Source organism: Rousettus aegyptiacus, unplaced genomic scaffold, assembly GCF_014176215.1.
Source record: "Rousettus aegyptiacus isolate mRouAeg1 unplaced genomic scaffold, mRouAeg1.p scaffold_m13_p_14, whole genome shotgun sequence".
NCBI lineage: Eukaryota > Metazoa > Chordata > Mammalia > Chiroptera > Pteropodidae > Rousettus > Rousettus aegyptiacus.
The window spans coordinates 51252836-51274986 of NW_023416289.1; the positions used below are offsets into that span (position 1 = coordinate 51252836).

The 22151-nt window shown below is 41.2% G+C and overlaps 2 protein-coding genes across 4 annotated transcripts in view; both read left to right on the top strand.

Annotated features, from left to right (window-relative positions):
• Positions 1–2596, top strand: part of IQGAP1 (IQ motif containing GTPase activating protein 1) — a 76134-nt gene extending 73538 nt beyond the window's left edge. Inside the window, exon 38 of the mRNA XM_016151523.2 lies at positions 1345–2596. Coding sequence (XP_016007009.1) covers positions 1345–1458 — 114 coding nt within the window. The 3' untranslated portion in view covers positions 1459–2596. The remainder of the gene's footprint in view (positions 1–1344) is intronic.
• An 11003-nt stretch (positions 2597–13599) lies between these two features.
• The window catches only part of CRTC3 (CREB regulated transcription coactivator 3), an 80059-nt gene continuing 71507 nt past the window's right edge, over positions 13600–22151 (top strand). For 2 of the 3 annotated variants that reach the window (XM_016151538.2, XM_016151540.2), the window contains exons 1-2: positions 13600–13916; positions 21880–21978. In XM_016151538.2, the coding sequence (XP_016007024.1) occupies positions 13785–13916; positions 21880–21978 (231 nt within the window). In that variant the 5' untranslated portion in view covers positions 13600–13784. Of the gene's footprint in view, positions 13917–21048; positions 21156–21879; positions 21979–22151 lie in introns of all 3 variants that reach the window. The other variant, XM_036231929.1, reaches the window with a different exon arrangement.

Here is a 22151-nt window from a genome sequence, read left to right on the forward strand (position 1 = left end):
ACACCGGGCAGGCACCTTCCTCTGAACATGCATTTGGGTTTTTGTACAGGTCGCTCTCCCACCCTTATTCCTTCATCGTTACTGAGTCCTTTCACGTGCAGAACCGCTCCTAAGCGAAAGCCTCCTCTGAGCACCGCCAGTTTTCTCTTTGCTCCGCGGCCTGTAGCAGTAGTCTCTGTCACTGTAGGTGCCCACTCATTTTCCTCTCATCCCCCTAGACTCTTTACAAACAGGTAGTATTGCTTTACTTTCTTCTCAATGACTCGTAGACCATCAAAACATGTTGGCTGAACAGATGTGAAATGATTTCGTGATGCACATAGCTAATTCAAGTACTTACACAAAAAGATCTTGTTATTCCCTCAGTTTCACCAAATGCATATAGGTCAACCAGTCTGCCTCAGGTAATGTGTTCGTTTGTGCACAAATTCATGAAATATGGAATGACTGCCAGGTGCGAGGTATTAAGTTAGGCACAGGTGATGCACCAGGGTCCTAGTCCTCTTGGAGTTGCTAGGATTTTTCCAAAAGATAAATTGCTTGAACTTTTGGAGTCCATTTAAGCTCTAAGACTCTTGCTTTCTCATCACCACTGGAGGTAAGGGGTGAGGCCACTCAGATTTTTCCTCAATTTGTCCTGGAGTGTTAGAGTAGGGGGAAAAGCAAAGACTTTGCAGTCTGATTCATATTCAGCACTTCATTTACCATCTCCTAGTCTCATCTTTAAACTGGATAATATCACACCTCATAGGATTTTTGTCAGACTTAAAAAAGACACTGTATAATGTGCTTACATAATGTTGAGTACATGGTAGACAACTAATAAACATTTAGTTCTCTTTTGTCCCTTGCCTTCAGAACATAAAAGCTTTCTCATGTGAAGTAGAAATGAAGACTCCAGTAGACATTGTTGAGGCAAAATTACCATCCTTATCTTGTTTTCAGTGATTAGTGTCTTTCATCAGGGATCCAATGAAGTACCTTCACCTTCTTCAGGTTGACCTATCACTTGTACAAACTGGAGACATATAATTGTAACTTCTGAACTAAAGGGCATAGCTGTGTCTGATAAGTGACCATGCTGCTGTTTCTCTCTGTTTTGTATATTTTGATATGAACCACATGACTTCTTAGCTCCAGATTCAGTGACCAGCATGTGCCTCTGCTCAAGTGCTCCTGGTGGCTGTGCTGTGGGCAGGTCCATAGCCAGGAGCCCTTTTCTCAGCCCATTGCACACCTGGCACAGGAGGCAGGCTTCATTCCTCCTCTGTCCCTTCCTGCATTGTGTCCTTTCGATTCTTGTTCCACAGATTTGATTAACTGTCAAAATGTTTTTCTGAACAGGACCTGCTGCAGCTACAGTATGAAGGAGTTGCAGTCATGAAATTATTTGATAGAGCTAAAGTAAATGTCAACCTTCTGATCTTCCTTCTCAACAAAAAGTTCTACGGGAAGTAACTGATCATTTGTTGCCAGCACAGAAGGATGAAGGAAAGAAGTACTTCACGGTTACCTTCCTAGGGCCCTTTATTACCCACTGGAAGCAGAGACCCAACCCACACGGTGCTCGATACACTCCCAATGGCACATCTTTAACTCTTCCCTCTCCGACTGGACATTTGTAGCCCCTTTTTCATAGCGAGATTGTATTTCAGTCTTAGTCTGACCCTTCTTACTCCTTCATTTTCTTTGTCACTTCGGAAGGAGTGGGAACTTGACTAAAACCTATCTGTGTTGTTATAATGGTCTTAGAGGTCGCATTACTATATTGTAAGCTTTGGTGTTTGTTTTAATCTGCATTAGGGATGGTGGGATTTGAATTCTTGTTATTTAGAAGTGGAAGCTGTTAGCACCTATGACATACATAGATATAAGACACAATCAAAATGTCAGATTACCTGTAGTTCTTAGGTTGTCATTTAAAAATGAAGTTCCTTCACATTTTCATCCTGTCAGTAAAATGGAAGTATGTGGGGTATTATCGTTCCTCTTCTGCTTTTTTTTTTTTTTTTTTTTTTTTTTATAGGCAGGAGCTAATAGAAGCCACTGTACTGTGTTCAGAGGAAGCATTTCTAGAAAAGGGGATGATAACGGTTTTAAACCTTACCATCAAATTTGGACACTTCTGTTAGGATAACTCTCTTGTCATTGGAAGGGAGAATCCCACTGATAAAATTCTGCCATTTAGGTGGATTTATAATGGTCTGTGGTGTCCTTGCTCTTTGAGGTGTCTGTCTGCATTGGTGCAGAGATTGACTGGTTCAGGATGACGGCCCACTTCGTCGCTGTGGCAAAGGAATGGGTTAGCTTAGCGTGGGATATAATTTTTTTCAAAGCTGTTTTATATCTTAAGAGTGCCTTATTAAAGTGTAGATTTATTTCTTAAAATGTGGGTGATAGAAATTTTAAAGATTTATATAATGCTTCAAAGCCTTTAGAATATGGTAAGAAAAGGTTTTATAAAATGGGCTTATCTGTATATCTGAACTCTTAAAACTTTCTTATAGCTAAAACACTAGGATTTGTCTGCAGAGTCTCAGAGATAATCCTGCCTTAAGTAGAAGGAAACAAAAATAAACAGAACCAGCCAACCAGCGTTGCACATGATGTCAAGTCTGTTTCCCCATTCTTTTCTCTCTCCTCCTGCTGCCCACGCTGCTTTTATTTTATGAGCTCCAGTTTTCTGGGTTTTAGTCAAAAAATTCAGTTCTAAACATTGAATTTTTAGGAAGTTTTTGTTCTTAGATAAAAAGTCATATGCTTTTTTAAAAAGTCTTTTTATCCAGAACAGTGAAATCATGCTGCTGAGCCTCAATTTTCTCTGATATTTTGGCTCAGTATTCTTTTATCACAAAACATAAAACAACAAAATAAACTAACATTTAAAAATTACCTATGTATATTTAAATACAATAAACTGTTTTGTCAATAACAAATTATGTGATGTATCTCTATTACAAATGTAAGTGTTTTTCATGATGCACCGTTTACTCAGTCAGATCCGTGGGTGCAAATGTACCCACTGCAGGCAGGCCCCTGGCAGGTGAGGTGGGGCGTGCCGCTGACAGAAGGAGTCTCCGCTACCCTGACCTCATTTTTTGTTGTATTTTGGAAGATAATTTTTTAGTAAACATTTTTCTCATATTAAAAGAAGATGCTATTACAAGTAGCATCACCTCAGAAACTGGGACCAACCAAAGTGTCAAAGCTTTTACCTTGAAGGAGGATGGATACCCATCACGCATGTTTGTCAGATTCCAAAGACCACACCCATGACCGACAGTGAGCTGAGTTTACAACTCCTTTAATAAAACATGATGTTTCAATTATTGTAAGGATTATAGTTCCCTTGACACAACATTTAATGCAAAGTAGCACAAAACGCACTTCGAGAGTTTTGATGGTAACTATATATTGAATTGTAGTTTTAATAACATTGAGAAGGCCCAGATGAACTCAAGTGCATTGAAACAGTGTAGTTCTTAGTACTTTTATTTATTAGCTGTAGCGTTCTCTGCCTTGTCTCTCTCCTTCTTTGACCTTCTCTTCCACCAGCCATCGTGGCATTTGTCTTGAATTTACCTCCTCCCGAGAATTTGGACTGCCCATAAGATTGTCGTAGCACACAATTGCCTTTGTATCTCTGTATGAAATAAAAGGTCATTTGTTCATGTTTGTGTTTATTTTTTCTCAGTTTCATTGTTAGCAGTTCCTGCTAAACAGAGTGTTGACTAGAGTGAGATATAATAATTGAAAACAACCCTTTCTAATCTTGAAGGAGCAAACACAAATCAGCTATCAAATCACTGAATTATCTCAAAGCGATTTTTAACATGTGAGTAGCCTTTTTAAATGCAATATGTTTAAAGTAGCCTCACCATAAAAAGGAATAGGGGGTGGGGAGAGCAAACATCTCTGAGTTCTGGTTGGCTAATGACTGAAAGTTTAAAATTGCGGCAATGTTTAATATTAAGCGACGATATAAAATAAGGGAGAAACTGAATAATTGTAAAGAAGACGTAAGTGAAAACTGGGAGGTGATGGTCCGCGCGAGGGTTGGCCGTGACCCCACACACCTCTGAGGGAGAGTGACATGAGCACCTGGGCTTCCCGCAGTGCGCCCTCGTGGATGCTGCTCCTCTTGAGTCTCACTTTTCTCCTTTGGAAATGGGGATAATGTGTTAGTGAAACCTGAAATAAGCTATATTTTAACAATTGTGCTCTACATTGTCCTGCAGAGAAATCAAGAGACTTAGAAAGGTGCTTATTAAGGTATCCCCAAGTTAAATAAGGAAACGAGGACAAAGGGAAAATAGAGGAAGGTGAGCTGGAACCCTAGAGCTGGCCCCCTGCTCCTGGCAGGGCAGCCACAGCTGTGCCGCTCACGCCTTCAGGCCCCTGTAAACCTGAAGAGAATTGGGGAGAAGTGCCTCCCTCCACCATTTTAACTTTGACATCTAAATTTTTATTTTAATGTTTAAGTTGTAAAGTTTATAATTGCCAACATATTACAAACTCAAAGATAAAAAAAATGACTTCATTTTTCAAGGAATCCAGTGGAACTCCTCATCTATTTTAAAAGATAGTGAGCAAAGATCTTTGTCAGTTGGAAATTTTATGTCTTTTTTTCCTTTAAACTCATATTTCTATTCTACTTCCTTCAGAATTTTATGTTAACTTAATATTTTAAGCATAAGTCTTATTTTTGATCATCCTGTCACAATTACCTGTAATTTGGTCTTATTTCCTGTGACCTTAAGGCCATTAACTCAATCCAGAAAGATACATGTGCATCGTTATTGTTAGTGCATATTTTATCAAAGCAATGTTATATATTGTCTTGACAGAATTCTAAAAGTAGGGTATTTGAAATGCATTTCTAAATGAGGTAAATGAAGGTTTAAGAAACTTATGGATAAACTTATGGTAGAATGAGATAATGCTAATAACCAATTCTCTTCTGCTTTTCACTTTCATAAATGTAAGCTGAGAAGTTTTGCTGTCATAATAAACAGATGGAAATGGAAAGTGTTTTGTTATAGCAACGTCACCCATTTTTGACTGAATTACGCTCATAACCTTTTGACTTAGAGACAACTTGTTTAATCCACTCTGCTAAAAATGCTTTGGGAAAATAGAAATATTTTAATACTCCTTTGGTATTACAAGTTTAAAACTTTTTTATTATGAAACACTTCTAACACATAAACAGAGGGAATAGTATAATGAACTCCCATGAGTCCACCACACAGTCTCCACAGTTATCAACACATGGTCCAACTTTTATCTCTACCTCTACCCACACCTGCCTTGGGTTATTTTGACAGATCCCAGGTATAGATTTCAACCATTAATACTCCAACACAGTGTTTCTCAATAGAGGGAGCAATTGTTCTCCCAGGAGACACTTGTCAATATTTGGAGATATTTTTGTCCTAACTAAAGGGACGCTGCTAAGCACCTTGACCAGGCACAGCAAAGAATTATCCAGTCCACAGATATCAATAACACCAGGTGAGAAATCTCACTTTACAGATACACACTTTTAATCCCCAAACGATTATTATTACACCTAAAAAGTAATTTTTAAATATCAAACATGAAGTCAGTGTTTACATTTCCCCAATCATCTTGCAGTTACCTGAACAGTTTGTACGTTTGAGTCAGATGCCAAACAAGGTTCACATGTTGCATTTAGTGGATAGGTGTCTTAAAGCCTTTAATCCATAAATTCTCCCTCTTTTTTTTAAATCTTGCACTTTATTTGATATAGATCCTGTATAACTACGTTCTACATTCTAACTAAGGTTTTTACTACAGCCATGTGGATCAGACTCAGTTTCAACCTTTTAAAAGCAAGACTATTTCAGAATTCCTATTCTTCACATCAGGGGCTTATCTTTTTATGCTGTAAATAAAGACTGGTCATTGGGTTCAAGTGTTGCCCACTTGACAGTTTTTCATCACATGTCACACAAGAATTCAGTAGCTACTAATAATGACTGCCTACATTGATTTCATTATAGGTTGCAAAATGATGATATTTGCAGTATTATTACTTTATCAGAATTCTTCTAAATTCCTGTCATCTATTTGATTACTTTTGAGAATATTTATACAGCAAAGGAGAATATTCATACAGGGAAAGATGATGCATGCTTCCTTTATTTACCATTTTTCAGAATGAAGTTCCCTAACATCTTGAAGGTGACCAGTGAGGTGGTGGTGGTTTTTAATCATATGACTGACTCCTGGGTTTTTAATATATTTGATGTCTTTCAATCCACTGCAGATTTTTTTTTTTATGCTCAAATTGTCCCCTCATTGGCCAGTAGAAGACCTTCAGAGTGGCTTTTGCGTCCTCTGACATGACCCCAGCTGTCTTTGGCAGCTTCCTTGCTTTTTGGCATGTGTTTCAGCCTCACTTTGTTATTTTTCTCACTCCAGACCAGGAATCAACTGTTCCTCTAAGGAGCTCTGGTTCCTTTTCGTGGGATGGTGTTTAGAGAATGGTCTGGGTGCCGTGGGTGCTCATCACTGTTAGTTGGTCATTGCCTCTAAGCTTTTTCAATGGAAATAGTTTTTTTTAAAAAAAGAGAACAATTCCTGAGTTTATAATGAAACAAGTTATTAAATAAAATGCTTTTACCTTAATATATGCAGCTCTATGAAAGGGGGGTGGGGAGAAACGCCCTGATTAGTAGCATTCACCAATCCCATGGTGTAAATAAATACTCCCCCATAGCTGATTTCAAGCTTGATGTTACTTGTCACTGAGTGGAAAGTGAGGGAGAGATTCTAGCAATCAGCTCTTATGAGCCAGCACTAAACTACTGATTTTATTCCAAGAATAATAATAGGGAGCAATTGATGGCTTTTTAGGAGAAGAGCAAGAAATCAGATTTGGGCTTTAGAAATGTGGAGGATGCATGGAATGAGGAGGCGACAGTCAAAACAGCTTGTGCGAGGTGTCTTTTATTTGTCCCTCCAGATCCACTCTCCTTCACTTTCCTTTGTGTCTCAGAAAGCTGGCCATGTGGACTGCCTCCGTCTCTCTGCCGCCTCTGGTTGGGTTCGGTCAGAGGCAGGCACCACGGGGAGCCTGGAGTTCTGGAAGCAGATGAGGTAGGATTTATTCCTCCAGGTTGCTGTGAATTAGCTGCCTCTGTATGTAAGGCCAGCTCTCCCCCAACAACCACCTTTCCCGATGGCAGTAAGCAGTCCCTCAAGGCGCAGAGCGTTAAGGATCCCTTCTGTAACTAGCCCCACAGGTACTGCATTATTTCCAAACTCCGCCCTGTCTCTTTATTAACCTTTCCTCAAATTACCAGTTAGTGCTATGTGTTTCCTGCTGGGACCCTGATAAACAAGTGGACCAATTAAGGTCTCAATTAATGAGAGAGTTGGTGGCCCGAATTGGAGAGTGGAAAGGGAGGGGGTGAATACTGGAGATACTTATTAGGAAATAGAGTTGATTTACTGAGTGTTGGGGGAACACTGGGCCAGCCAGTGCTCCTCGGAATGGTTCTATGATCAAGAAAGTTGGGAAGTGCCGTATTCATTCCATCATTCTACTTGAAAGTTGTGATGCACATGAGCATCTTAAAAAAACTTTGTGAAATCCCATAGTCAAGAAACCTGCTTACCTCCTTGTTACCTACCTTTCTGCAAACACGTTTAATTGCAAGCCCATGCCTCCTACTTGTCACAGGAAATTCCTGTTAGTCGTCTATAAAACTCATTCCATGGAACACACTCCAAAATGCTGGCGAAAGAGACTAGAGCAGAACCTGAGTTGAAGCTTTCAATAACTAGTACATATTACTTAGGAAATGAAAAAAAAGCAAAAAAAAATCCTGATGGTCTCTATTTTGCTCCTACTTATCTAGAAAATACCTTTGACGTCACTGTGTAGTAATGTATACTTGATAAACTCATTGTACTTGCTCATAACCACCAGCTTTTGTCCCTGGGGAAACACATTCCCAATTTCTATAGGTACGGAGGCACAGAGATTAGGCTGGTGAAGAAAAAATGTGGAGGAAGGGCTTGAAAAGAAACATAGAAAGGAGTATGGGATAGAAATGAAAGGATAACTCCTCTCATAAAAAGCCAACTCAGAAAGAACTGGCTTCCAAAACTAAAGAGAACCAGTGCTCAAACAGCCCTTTCCATTCAAAGAAACGAGGATTGCTAGGAGAGCTGGCTGTTTTCTGGGGCTGGACAGGAAAGTACAAGGTGAGCCTGAGCCTAACTCATCTTGTGTCCAGAAAGAAAATAAAATACTAAAAAAGAAAAAAGAAAAGATGGGGACATGTTAATGGAAGGGACAGAAGCCAGCTTGAAGGTCAAATCTGGGATAATTTGAATACAAAAATAACAGTAATGGATTATAACCTATTGGATAAAATAAGAATTCATGATCTCGTTCTGATATAAACAAATAAGTAGGGAAAGGGCAAGAAGAATCACTGATGGGTGCTGGAACTAGTGGGCACATTTTTTGGGTAACAAGGTATTTATATAGTTTCAAAGTATCTCCAAGAGTCTTATTGATTATAAAGGGAAAAAAGTAGAAACTTCACAGTAGGGAAACTTTAAGTAGAAACTTTACAGGGTGACATCACCTTACCCAAATGATCCAAGCTTAATGCCAGCAATGGGACTACTTGACGTCATGTGCCTTGTGATTGATAGACTGAGAACACATCCTTGCTCCTGTACCATTCCTGCCAAAAATGCATAATCTGAAACTAAGCAAGAGAACATACAAGACAAACCCTTAGTAAGGGACATTCTATGAAATAACTGGCCTGTCACTTCACAAATTTTAAGTTATGAAAGACATAAGATTTGAACTGTTCTAAATTAAAGGATGCTAAAGAAGTGTGACAACTGAATATACTGGGTGATTACTATATTCCAGTGGTTTAAACAAATTTATTTCACATAAGTCTAGAGGAAAAACAGTTAAAAGTGTTGGTTTAACTACTCAACAATGTCGGGGTTGTTTTCTGTCTTTCTGAATACCGAATTTGTTTTTACACTCTCTCTTTTCATGGTTGCATGATGGTGCCAAAGTTCTGGGTATCACATCTGTATTCAAAGAAGAAAAAAGCTAGCTGAAGCTGTGTCCCTTGTATCTGAAAACCAAAGGTAGTTTTCCTAGAAGCTTTCCCATAGGCTTTCGTTTATGTGTCAATAACTAAACTGGTCATGTTGCCAACCCCATCTGTAAGAGAGGCCAAGAAAGTGGCATCAGCCTTTCTGATCTGCAGCATAAGCCTGGAGGGAGCAGTTACCATACCAAGAAGTTGAATATTTTTAATTTGAAAACTACAGACCATATTCTTTGACCCATTCAATGTTTCCATTTTTAATGGCAGCATTTCTTAAGTCTGACCCATAGACTGCCAGTATCAGAATCATTTGTTATAAAGGCAGAATCCTGGGCCTTAGCCCAGTCTGCATAAATCATAATTTGGGGGGATGGGCTCCAGGAATACAAATTTTCAACAAGCACCTGTTTTTCAGCAAAGTGGTAGACAAAGGTGAAAGGAAAACTTAGGAAAACATCTAGAAATGCTGTCTAAAATGTAAAAACTATAATGCCTAGTTGAGCTTGTAAGGAAAGAAAATTCTCATGTGACTAAAAATCAATAGTAAACATGGTTATCTATCCCATTGATCCAGTAATTTAAGAACAAAAGTTAATACTTTATTCAGATTTCCCTAGTTTTTACCTATTCTTTTTTCTGTTCCAAGATACCACATTACACTTAGTTATGTCACCTCAGGCTCTTCTTGGCTATGACAGTTTGTTTTTGCCCACTTAGTAAAAGATCTTACATGAGTCAGGAAGTTAAGCCTGGAGCTCAAGCCAGGACCTTCAAAAGGATTCACCCTCAGGTGTGTCGGGAGAGGAAATCCTCTATGGGCCCTGTACATTTTTGGACATTTTGGTTAGTTATGGCACAAATGCAAAGCTATGATCATTCTTTGCTGGGCCATTTCTCAGGGTTGTGTTTGCGGTGAGCATCTTTGAAGGATAAGATAATACTTCTGAGACAAAGAGTAGGTTTGTTTCTCTCCAGAAACAGAATCCACTGGATGTGTAGGCGTCCATCTGACCCAGGAACCTCACGCCTCCTTCCAGCATCCATACAACAGTAAGGGGTTAATCTACTAGCTTGTACATAGGGTAAAATCCCAGCCTGAGGTGGTGAAATCTAGTGCTGGCAAAGTTAACAAGCTTGATGCACTCAGCTAGAGCTCAGCATTTCTTTTGGGAAGGCAGGCAGAATGAATATTGGGACACAACTAGCAACCTGTGCTACAAACTATATTAAAATATATTTTAAAACGTTTTATTTCCAGAAACAAGGAGTATATACATATCTGGTGTCTCTGTCTTAATTATGAACAGAGAATCAAAAACACCTGAGGTGTGAGGAAAGCTTCTAGACAGAGACCAAAATGAGCAAACAAAAAAAATAAACTCAGACAAAAAAGACAATGCATGGAGTAGATGTAAAAACAGAAATAACCTATAATTAATAGGGTATAAACAAAATGCTATTAAAAAAGAAACTCAGAAATAAGGAAAGAACAGTTAGAAATTTAAAATATAATACAAATAAAAGTTTAACAGAACGGTTGGAGGGTAAGGTTGGAATTTATCAGGAAATAGAACAACAACAAAAGACAAAGCGATAGGAAATAGGAGAGAAAAGATAATTAGAAGAGCAATCTAAAAGACTTGTTAACAACGAAAAAGAAGAAAATTATCAAAAAGATAAGAACTGAAGGATATGAGTGTCCAGTCTCCACACAGACACATTGCCCAGCACCATGAACAACAACAAAAACTCCACACCAAGGTACATCATCATGACATATCAAGAACACTAAACTTTCAGAGAAAGGGCAGGGAAAACAAACAAACAAAACAAATAAAAAACAAGAGCTCTCCAACAACCAGGTCACCTCCAAAGGAAAGGAAAACAATGTGAGCGGCCTTCCCAGTCGCCACAGTGGAGAGAACACAGGGAAGCAGTGCAGTCAAAGATCTAAGTGAAAAGGATGGAGAAGACTATTCTCAGGCAAACTGTGAAGTCTGAGAGTAAAGTAAAAATCTCTGCACACACAGTCTCAATGATTTTATTTTTTATATACTTTTTTTTTTCCTCAGGAAACTATCGAAGATTGTACTTCACTAAAATGAAGGAGTACATGAGGCAAGAGAACAAAGTGAGATGTGGGAAGCAGAGGTCAGAAGACAGGAGGTAAAGAGATCCCTCAGGATGATGGTGAGGGATGAGCCAGCCCCAAGCAATGCAGTGGGCCTGCAGAGCAGCCAGTCCGGGATGGGACAAGAAGGAAGGTGCTCTAGGAGAGAAGTTGCTCCCAAAATTGATCGTTCAGATTCGATTATGTCTTCCATAGTTCTTTCAGAGAACTTCAGAAAGAAGGCACCAAGGGGAACAGTAGGGCTGAAAATACAGATATTATAAATCAGAGAGTTTGGGAAAGGATTTATAATGGGTTGAGGGAAATCTAAGGAAATAAAAAACGGAGGCAATTTTTAACTCCTCCCAAAATCGTGCAAAAATGGAACTATAGTACATTGTGAAAAATACTTAGTATGCCCAAAATTATCATATAACTATATTGAAAGAATAGGAGCAGAGAAAATCATATATTTGATGAGATTGCAAAATAGCCAAAGTATCCTTTTCCATAATAACAGTCATTCAATGCAATAGAATGCAGATAGGATAGATACCTATATTGGTGAATTGGTGAATGCACATGGTAGGTTTAGCTTGGTACCCATTCCAGCATCCTGCGATAAGCTGGAAGGCTACAACTACAATGAGATGTTATTGCAGCTCGGATTCTGGTTACAATTTTGGTTCTTCCAGTCAAATTTTCTCCTTGACTTGATTCTAAGGTGGAAGTGAGGCAAAGCTTGTGTGTGTGATGTTTCATTTAGTGAGGACTATTGTGGAGGTGTCTGGTTTTTTTCAGTGGCTTACGACAATAACTATATGGTTTAGGGCCTGGCAAGTGTAGTGATAGCTTTCCAATTCAATAGATGGCTTTCAGATTTTAGAAGAGGCAGTGACTCCTTTGGTGGCCTGACTCTTAAAGTCATTCCTGAACATTCAACTTGGAGTCTGTTTCTTTAGCCTTCCAAATAAGCCCTTAAGCCATTTTATACCCTGTAATATCCTTTGTACTTAAAGTATATAGAATGAATTCTGTTCTCAGAAACCGAACCCAGATAATATAATGGCAAATCAGAAAATAAAACATAAAAAGCACAGTAGATAGCACAAAATAAAACAAGAAATAAATCCAATTTTAATTAATAAAAGAAGCTAACGCAGCTAATAGAGATACATTCTCATATTAAATTTTCTAAAAAATTCGACTAGATGCTGTACACGAGACCCGTGAACAACAATGAAATACTGCACAGTAGTTAAATGAGTCAGCACAAATGAATCTCAAAAACAATGGTAAAGGAAAAAAAGTTGCAAAAGATTATTCAGCATGGCGTCGTTTTTGTAAAATTTATAAACATTTGCTATTTCACATGCAGTGGGTAGATCCATACATCAGATGTAATAAAAGTATAAAAACATGAACAAGAATGATATTCACTAACTTGAGCACCATGACTAGGGAGGAAAGAGAGTCAGAGTGGGCTTAGTTATGTCTAATTTTGTATTTCTTTAGTAAACACCAAGTAAGTGAAGCAAAATGTTTTGATGTTTCATCTTGATAGTGGAAGGCGTCGGTTGCTATTATTTTCTACACTCTTCTGCATGTCTCTAATATTTCCTGATTTACAAACGCACTCCCAGAGCTGCCCAGGACATCTGTATGCACGTCAGCATTTATACTGAAGTGGCTTCTGTTCTGCAAAGGAAGGAGGACCGTGCAGGCCGATGGAGTGGTTCTAAAAGGTGAGAGTGACACCTGGCCGGGACTGGAGTTTGCGGAAGCTACAGTTAGACTTGGAAAGAACATGGAAAAGGGGCCGCTGCTGAGGAGCGAAGAAGGCGGGGATGGTGTGTCGAGTTGGTGCAAATCAGAGGAGATGTTTTTAAAAAGATCCAGATATAGTAACTTTGTTTCGGGTTGGCCAGAGCACAGTCAGCGAAACGAACCGAGGGAGGGAGCGGGCTGTGGGCCGGAGAGCCGGACGACGTTAGGCCCGCAGCGTGGGAATAAGAGAGAAAACTCATCGAGCTGAAGTCCCCCAGTTTTCTCCCCCTTAAGTAAGCCATAATTGGTGGGAGAAAGGTGTTAAAACTGTTTTGTAACATAAATCCAAAGGCCAGGTTGTCCCAGACTGGAGCGTTTCAGCTTTTCCCACACATCAGATCCGTTGGCTTTGCCGACGGGGTTTTCCTCCGGGTCTGCGCTCCGCGGTGTGGGGAGTCAGAGTAAACCCTGCGTCCACCCGCGGTGTAGGTGGGGTGAGTGGAGCCGGGAGGGGGCGGGGCAGCGGGCGAGGTCGCGCGGGCGGCGCGGTGGGTGGAGCCAGGCGTCGGGGGGCGGGGAGAGGGCGGGGCCAGCGTGGGGGGCGGGTCTCGCGCGCTCCCGGCCGCTCGCTGGCTGTGGGGCCGCGGCGGCTCCTCTGCCGGGTGGCGGCGGAGGAAGGGCCTCAGGCAGCGGCTTGGACGGCCTGAGGACTGACGGCCGGACGGACGGTGGGCCGAACTGCAGGCCCTGCACCCGCCGTCTCCCCTCGGTCTGCGCCGGGCCGCGCTATGGCCGCCTCGCCGGGCTCGGGCAGCGCCAACCCGCGGAAGTTCAGTGAGAAGATCGCTCTGCACACGCAGCGGCAGGCCGAGGAGACGCGGGCCTTCGAGCAGCTCATGACCGACCTCACCCTGTCGCGGGTGAGGGCCCGGGCCGGCGCGGGCGGGGGCGGCCACGGCCACGGCCGCGGGCGGGCGGGCCCCGGGCGGCGGGTGAGAGGTCGCGGGCCTGAGGCGGGGACGGGCCCGGGCGGCGTCCGGGAGCGGGGCCGGCGGGGGCTGGGCGCGCACTTCCCTGCCTTCCGACACGCGCGCGCCGTGGAGGTGGGAGGTCGCGCGGCCGAGCGGGCCAGGCGGGCGGCCGGGAGGAGGAGGGGGACCGAGAGCCCGGGGGGGAGTCACAAACAGCCCCGCGGCGGCCAGGGCGGCTTCTCTGCGCCGAACGTCCACCACCCGGTAGCCCTTCGGGACTGCCGGGCGCCAGGGCCGCGGGCCCGAGGGTCCTCCCGCCCCTCGAGAGCGCTGTGGGCCGGCGCCGGGCTTCTGGGTTCTGGGGACGGTGATGGGGCCCCGAGTCGAGTGGGAGCCTTTCCTATTTCCAGTCCTCCGAGGTGCTTGCTTTATCGGCCGGCTTTCTGGGTTCAGCCCGGGGATTTCGCGAGAACTGGCAAGGTGCACAGCGTTGCCGGTGACTGAGGAGGGTCCAGGAGTAAGACGCGAGCGGGGAACACGCCCGGAGAGGTGGGGTGACTGTTGAGTGAGGCCGGGGAGGGTGGAGAGCCAGCAGTGCCCGCGCGGGGCTGCTGAGGAGGCTCAGCTGGAGTCGGGCAGGCCTGGAGGATCCTGATGCTGACCTTGAAGGACCATTGGGAGGATGGGGAGGATGTGCAGATGCTGGGCCGGGGCAGGGGAAACGGAGCGGCTTGAAGGAGGGCCGACGGCAGGGTTGCGAGCACCGAGCTGCAGACTCCTTATTTATTTTTCGGTCAGCATAATGTTTGGGAAAACTTGACTCTGTTTCCAGATTTTTTTTTAATTGGGAGATTTTCACATACAACCAATATTTATTTATTCTCTCTATATAAATATTTCTCTTTATGTATATGTATATATAAATTGGAAGACCTAATGATACTCATTTTGAATTCCCATGTGCCAGCCATTGGCTAGAGCTGGGTGGTGGTTGCCCCCCGCCCCCCCCCTCCGCCCGCCCATGGAGCGTGAATTCTCTAGTTGATCCCAGTTCACACCACACCCTGTCATGATCCCCCATGCTGAGGCTAGGTGTCACTTGCCATTTATCATATTTTTGATGGTGTTTTCTTTTAGTGAAGTAAAGTATAAAAGAAACAGATTCTCTTATATTTACATTTCTGTTTCTCTGAGAAAAATGTATATATAGATTAAAAAGCCTGAGGATTTCAATAAAAAGTTTTTTCATGCCCTGACTAGTTTCACTCATTTATTACCTGTCTGATGTCCACAGGCATTACTGATGTGACCTTGGTTAGAGTCAGGGATGAGTATGACAAGCTCAGAGCACACTGAGGAGAATTACTGGGTGAAAGCTGAGGATTAATGCTGGGCCCTGTGTTGTTATGTGTTGTTTAGGTTCATAAATTGTGTATGTACAGATAACATGCACTCTGTATGTCTGTTTACCTACAGTTGATCCAATCTCTCATCCAGTTTATGAAAACACCTTAAAACATCCCTGAAAGATACAGCCCTGAGTAATATACACTCCTTTAAATGCAGTTTTGTTTTTTTCACAGATCCTCAAGTGTTCACTTAAATGAGTTTGAGTATGTTACTCGAGTATGTTCAAACATAAACTTGTATGTGATGTCCTTTGCTTATAGTTGTGGTACAACTGTAAACTAAAGCGTATACAAATAAATTCAAAGTTAAAAATGCAGTAAATTCAGATTAACATTAATTTGTGACAAATGGTATTTTCCTGAACTGAATTGAAGCTCTCAATGTAAACGTGGTGCTAATCCCATGGATTCCTTGAGTTTAGCAAGGCTGGTTAGCTGTGTCCCATGTGAAAACTCAGTTTGGTCACTACTACTTCTCTGTGTTCTAATTACTATAAAATTATGATGCTACTTTGCCCTTTATCTGGTACAGAGCATCATTTACATATTAAATTTGCTCGTGTTTTCTCCTCTATCAGTTACAAGTAAAATAATACTGCTAGGCTCAGTTGTGTTCATAAACACAAGCCAAGTGATAACACTGAATTTGCATAGTAAGATTAGCTAATTTAAAACCTTTAAGGGTTATTTTTATAGTGAATCACACAATTGCACACTTCTAGAGAACTCTTAGATCCCCAAACTTATATCTGTGAACCTCCAATGTTCCAAAGATTCCAGATGAAGAAGAGTCCATCTAGTTCTTTATTGATAACTGGATGGCAGATATACTGACTTTCAATCTAGCCTGTGGCAGACATTGTTAATCAATCTAGGTACTCCTTCCTTTCTGAGCCTGTGCCAGACTTTGAGTCCTCCTCTACATAATCACAGCTAATCCTTCAAGAGTTAAAGTTAAATACTGTTTTTCCTAGTAGCTAGGATGGACTAGATGATGGAGATTTTTTTCATTCTAGCTTTAGGATTCAGCCTTATTAGGAAGCACTTGGAAAATTTAAGAGGAGAACACTAGGTTGTGGTCCCTGGGATGATAAGGAGAGGGAAGAAAGTAGAAGCAGGTATGCCTGGAAAGAGGCTGTTCTTTTGTTCATTAAATCGAGAGTACTGGAGTACCCACTGTGGTAAATGGGGTGCGTGCATGGGGAAGATGAAAACAAGATGTCTCGCTTCAAAGATTTTATTAATTTATTCAAGAAACACTTATTGAGTCCCTAGTGTGTGCCAGGGGTTAGGATGAGCACTGAGGGTATAGTAGTGAGTAAACAAAACACAGTCTCTTCATGGATTTTAGAATTTAATGGGGAAGACCTTTTATTTGGCAAATAAGGACACACGTGGGTGAATATTGCTAAAGGGGAAGCAGATGGAACTCTTGGAGTGTATGGTATGGAGTCCTGACCTCTTCTAGTAACCTCAAGGGTTAGTGGGAGCTGGGAAGACGTTTGAGGGTATGTGCTTCTGCGTTTCAGGCACAGGGAACAGGTTCAGTAAGGGGACAAGGAGGGTGATTTGAGTTGATGTGTTCTAGAGGATCAGATTGTAGAGACAGGCTTTGGGACTTGATCCTAAGGACAATGGAGAGTCTTTGAAGGGGTGGAACCAGGGGAGCTTTACATTTTAAAAGAATGCCTCTATCTCTGGGATGGTGGATAGTACAGAGGAGGAGCGGAGATACCTTTGTTGTAATACTATTCTAGGAGGGGTGACATGGCATTGACTAGGGTTGTAGCAACAGGGAGGCAGAGAGGTAAACAGATTGATATTTAAGAGTTAGAAAGGACCAGACTTAACGAATGGTTGAGGAAGGTGAGTGAGAGAGATGACACCGGGAATAATTACCAACTTTCAGACTTGAGCCATTTCAGGGTATCTATCCTGCATTAAGCGAGGGAGCACTAGCAGGAGCAAAGTGAGAGCAGTGTCAGGAGAAGCTGAATTTGAGGTGCCTGTGAGGCATGTGAGTAGAGATGGTCTGGCAAGCACTTGTTTATGTGGCCCTAGCTCAGGAGTGGAGTCTAGGCTAGTGATATAAATGTGAGAATCCTTAGTGTGTAGCTGCAGGAGTAGATTCAGATGCCTGGGAAGAATTTCTAGAACATATCTTGCAAATTGGTGGCCTAAATTCTAATTTGGCCCTCTGACATGTTTTTAATTTGGGAGGACCAAAGGTGTGTTTATAAAATATTAGGGCCAACAATGAATTTTGCAGTTTTATATTAAAACTTGGACTCTGGCTTCTTTTGAAAAATGAGGTTATATAACAATATTCACTCTGCATTTCTGCATGGCAGCAATTACCTGGAGCTGAGTAGTGGCTCTCATCATTAGGTAAGGCATGTATGTGTTCTTTGGTTTGCCACAGTTCCCACAATTCCCTGTGTTCTTCACAGTGATTCCAGCCTGCTTCATTTAGTTACCTTCCATACTTGGTGCCTATAGGCATTTGAGTTTGTGACCCTTGCTATAGCGCGAGATGCAACGAGGGCCTAGGAGAAGCCCAAAGAGCTCCACTGTTTAAAGGGATGGGAGAGGTGGCTCCAGCAAACGAGACTGAAAAGCTACCAGACAGGAGAACAGCCAGGAGAATTATTGTTAAGAGGGAAAGTCGACCAGCTGAGCCTAGTGCTGCTGACTTGGTCTGACATGATAAGGACATATCCTTTGGTCTAGTCACATGGGGATCATTGGTAACCTTGCTGAGAGCCACTGCATTGAGAGGGTGCTGGCTGGAAGGGAGGTTGTGAGGCATTGAGTAATGAATGGAAGGAAATAGAGACAGGGTTGGGAACTTGTTCAAGAAGTTCAGCTTTGAAGGACAATTTGTAATGTTGAGAAACCACAGGATAAACTTAGCACATCAACCTGGAGTGTTAATTTCGCTTGAATATTTGGAGAAAGCATTATTTTTAGATTAAAACAAGCATTAGCTATGTTATAGAGTAGTGAGGCTTTCTCCAAGAGAGTAAGAGAGACCATAAGGATTAGGTTTGGGCTAAGGATTGAGCGTTGTCTTTTTGCCAGGCACTGTAGTGATCCCTTTACATTCATTATCTCATGTAGTTCTCACAGAGACCCTATGGAGTGTGTTTCTAGAATGTTTCTCATTTTGCAGATGAGCAAGCTGAGGCTTGAGAGATAAAGTTGCATGTTTGGTAAGTGGTAGAACTAGTGTTTGAATCTGGCTGTCACACTGAATGTATACTCAACTGCATTTGTTGAAAACACTCCTTTTTTCATTGAATTGCTATGACACTTCCTTAAAAATCAATTGAGCATATATGTGTGGGTCTCTTTTTGGACCCTGTCTTCTGTTCTGTTGATCTATACATCCCTCTTATAACAGTAGTATACCACATGGATTTCTGTAGGTTTATTATAAGTCTTAAAATGAGGTAAGTTAAGTATTCCAACCTTGCTCTTTATAGAAAATTGTTTTGGCTGTTGTAGGTTATTTGGATATTCAAAAATTCTAGAATTATCTCATCAATTTTTATAAAAAGGCCTGCTGGGATTTTGGGATTGCGTTGACTATTAAGAGACTTTTTCAAAAATGAAGTAGTGTGGATTGGATCTTATTTCATACTGACATTAAAGGAAATTCCACTGAAGTGTGTGACTGTAGTATAAAGGTTGCTAACTCAAGTTACAGAGTGAGGCAGATAAGGAAAATGAGTGAGGGGATCAGGAATGATGACACATGGTAGCTGATTGCTGGCTATCATAGAGGACTAATAGGATTCAATGAAGACTTGGGCAAACAGGAGAACCCAAGCCCTGTCTAAGGAGGCAGCCACTTCTCAGCTTCATGCATTTTTGCCATGCAAGAATATGGGTTCAGTGTTGTATGATCGCTCAATGCAGAGAAGTTGGAAATCCAAATTTCTATACAATTTTCCAATTTTAAGATTAAAATGTAAAACATTGAGTGGGTCACTATCATGTGGGTCAAACAGAACTCTCTTGGCTACATGTGGCTCATGGGCGGCTAGTCTGTGACCTGTGCCTCAGGCTAATTATTCTTTGGTCCTCATTTTTATCATCAGTAAGTATGATGATGTCGCAGACAGTCTCTGAGGTTCTTTCTAGCTCAATGATTTACATCTCAAAAGAAGAAAATATCAAAATTTCTCATGGCTTTAGGAGGTAGTTGAGAATATCAACAATAATGATGATATTTTGAGAAGTTATCCAGAGCTCTACCTTTACATACTAGTGTTGCGTCTGTTCTCTTTTTTAATCCATACATTGCCACTGTGAAGTAGACAGCATAGTAATTTGCCCAACCTGGTGGCAGCTCCAGGTTATAAAGTCAGGTCTTGCAATTCCAGATCCATTGCTCTTTTTACTGTAGTGCTACAGTCTCTGAAGGGTATAGAAATAGGCACTTTGAGAGGTAGAACAGATGTGGGAGACCATGAGTGCGCCTTAAGATTAGTGGAAGGCAAGTTTCTAGCTAGATGTAGAACCTACTAGCTTGGTTGAAGTGTCAAGGCTTTTGGGTAAGAGTTGAAGCCTTTGTGAAAACTTTCAGAAGGCAGGAACTTTGACATGTATTCATCTTAGTGAGCCAGTGCCTGGCACAGTACCTGGCACACAGTTAAAAGTTTTATATAAGTGAATAAATGAATGGATTGATGGAAAAAAGGAATCAAAGGCTTTAGATGAAGCAGGGGTGGAGAATGAGAATTTTGTCTAGAGAATTTCAGGGACAGAGAGTCAAATGGTCCTGGTAAATGCTCTGAGAATGTTAACATCAAAAGCTAAAACTTTACTCTTATAACTCAGCCGATAGATGGGAAAGCTCACAATGTCCTCCTCCCATTATCTGACTCTCAGATCTGGGTTTTGATTAATAGATTATAACCTTCTCACAGTACGGTATGTTTAAGAAATCACATTCTGTGGGTCTAAGGAATTTAAGGCTGCCAAAAGTTTTTGTATGCTTTTAAAACTTCCAAGCAGATACAGGTTCTTATCTTTTGGAACCATATGTTGAAATAAGGAATAATATGCCTGAGATTTCTTTCAGTGGGGTGCCATGATTAGTGGAGGAGGTAAAAATGAATCAAGATTGGACATAAGTTGGGATAATCATTGAAGCTGGAAGACAGATAGGTGGAGTTATCTCTCTGTTGTATATATTTGAAAGTTTTCATAATGAATGCAAAAACAAAACAAAATCAGCTGCATAGGCCAAGCAATGCTTTTGTCAGCCAAACTTCACTTTTCTAAGTTTATAAACACTGTAGTCATTGAGGAAAAAATGGAAAAAAAAAAAAAAGAACATAGCAGAAATAAGAAAGACTGTGGATTTTGAGTTAGACCCATAGCTTTGATTCCTATAGCTTTGTGACCTTGCACAAGTCTCTGAACATCTCTGTCTGAGTCTCCAGGTCTATAAAAGCAGGATGCTCACTTGGTGGTTGTGGAGAGGGTTGAGGATGAAGTGGGCAGTAGAGACTCAGGACTGGTAATTTTTTTTTTTTGTTAGACAAAGACAAAAAGTAATGAAAGGATGAAAATCTGCCTGAGGGTTCCTATCTACCCTTTCTTCTTTGCATGAATTATACGTGCTAAAAGCTATATAACCACAGAGGTAATTTTTTATTTAGGAAGAGAACTCTTAAAGACCAAATTGGACCACTTTGGAGTTTACAAGAACTGCAACTGGTTTACTGCCTTTTGAAAAATGAAGCAAGAAAGAACTTGCAGAAGAAAGGCACGTTAAAACAGTGTGATACCATTTTATATCTGTTGAATTGGACTCCTTCCTTAACCCCAGTTAATGATCATATCCAGTGTTAGTGAGGATTTTGATGAAACTGCTTTCTCATGTATACATCGATATACCCTTTGGAAAATTGTTTGGCATTATGCGTTGAGAGCCATCAAGAGGACCACACTCAGAGATTTAATAATCACTTTTTGGAATGTGTCCTGTGGAAATAATTCAGAAGAAATGTTATGTTGCCATAAAATATGAATACATAATCTCATAGAAAATGCTCGATATTGTACCTATGTTATGATCACAACTATGCAGTTATTACACATAAAGGTAAATGACTGGAAAAGAGCATGGAGAAGGAAAAACAGTTAATGTCATAAAGTTGTAGGTAATGGCTTAGTTTTTCTTCAAGAAATTCCCTTTTGCTGATTGTGCCCATACACCTACACACACACACACACACACACTCAAAGTCCTTGCAAGAGAGTGCTTTACTATCATGGTGCATGGGACATTTGGAACATGGGTAAATTCTTTCCAAAAATAGACTAATCAAAAACCACAAAGCACCGGAAACCTGACGATTTTAAGTTGAGAAGAAATCGAAACCAAGACTTTCACTCTTGAACCATTTAATTGCAAAACACCGTACTTCGATGCTTCTCCAGCTCTTTTCTGTCATCTCTCAACACTCTTAAAATCACTGTGTTCGCAGGTTCAATTTCAGAAGCTTCAGCAACTGCGCCTGACCCAGTACCATGGAGGATCCTTACCAAATGTGAGCCAGCTGCGTAGCAGTGTATCAGAGTTCCAGGTAACCTCCAGATATTTACTTCTTCAAGCTGAGTGGACTGTAAAAGGATAGGCAGAGATTATTATCCTTAAAAAGATTTAATCTTGAGGGATAAACCTGGCCTAGATACAGTTAAGCGTTTTCCTTAGAAGTCCATCATTATTCTCTTTCCTGCTTTCTGAAGCATAAGATAG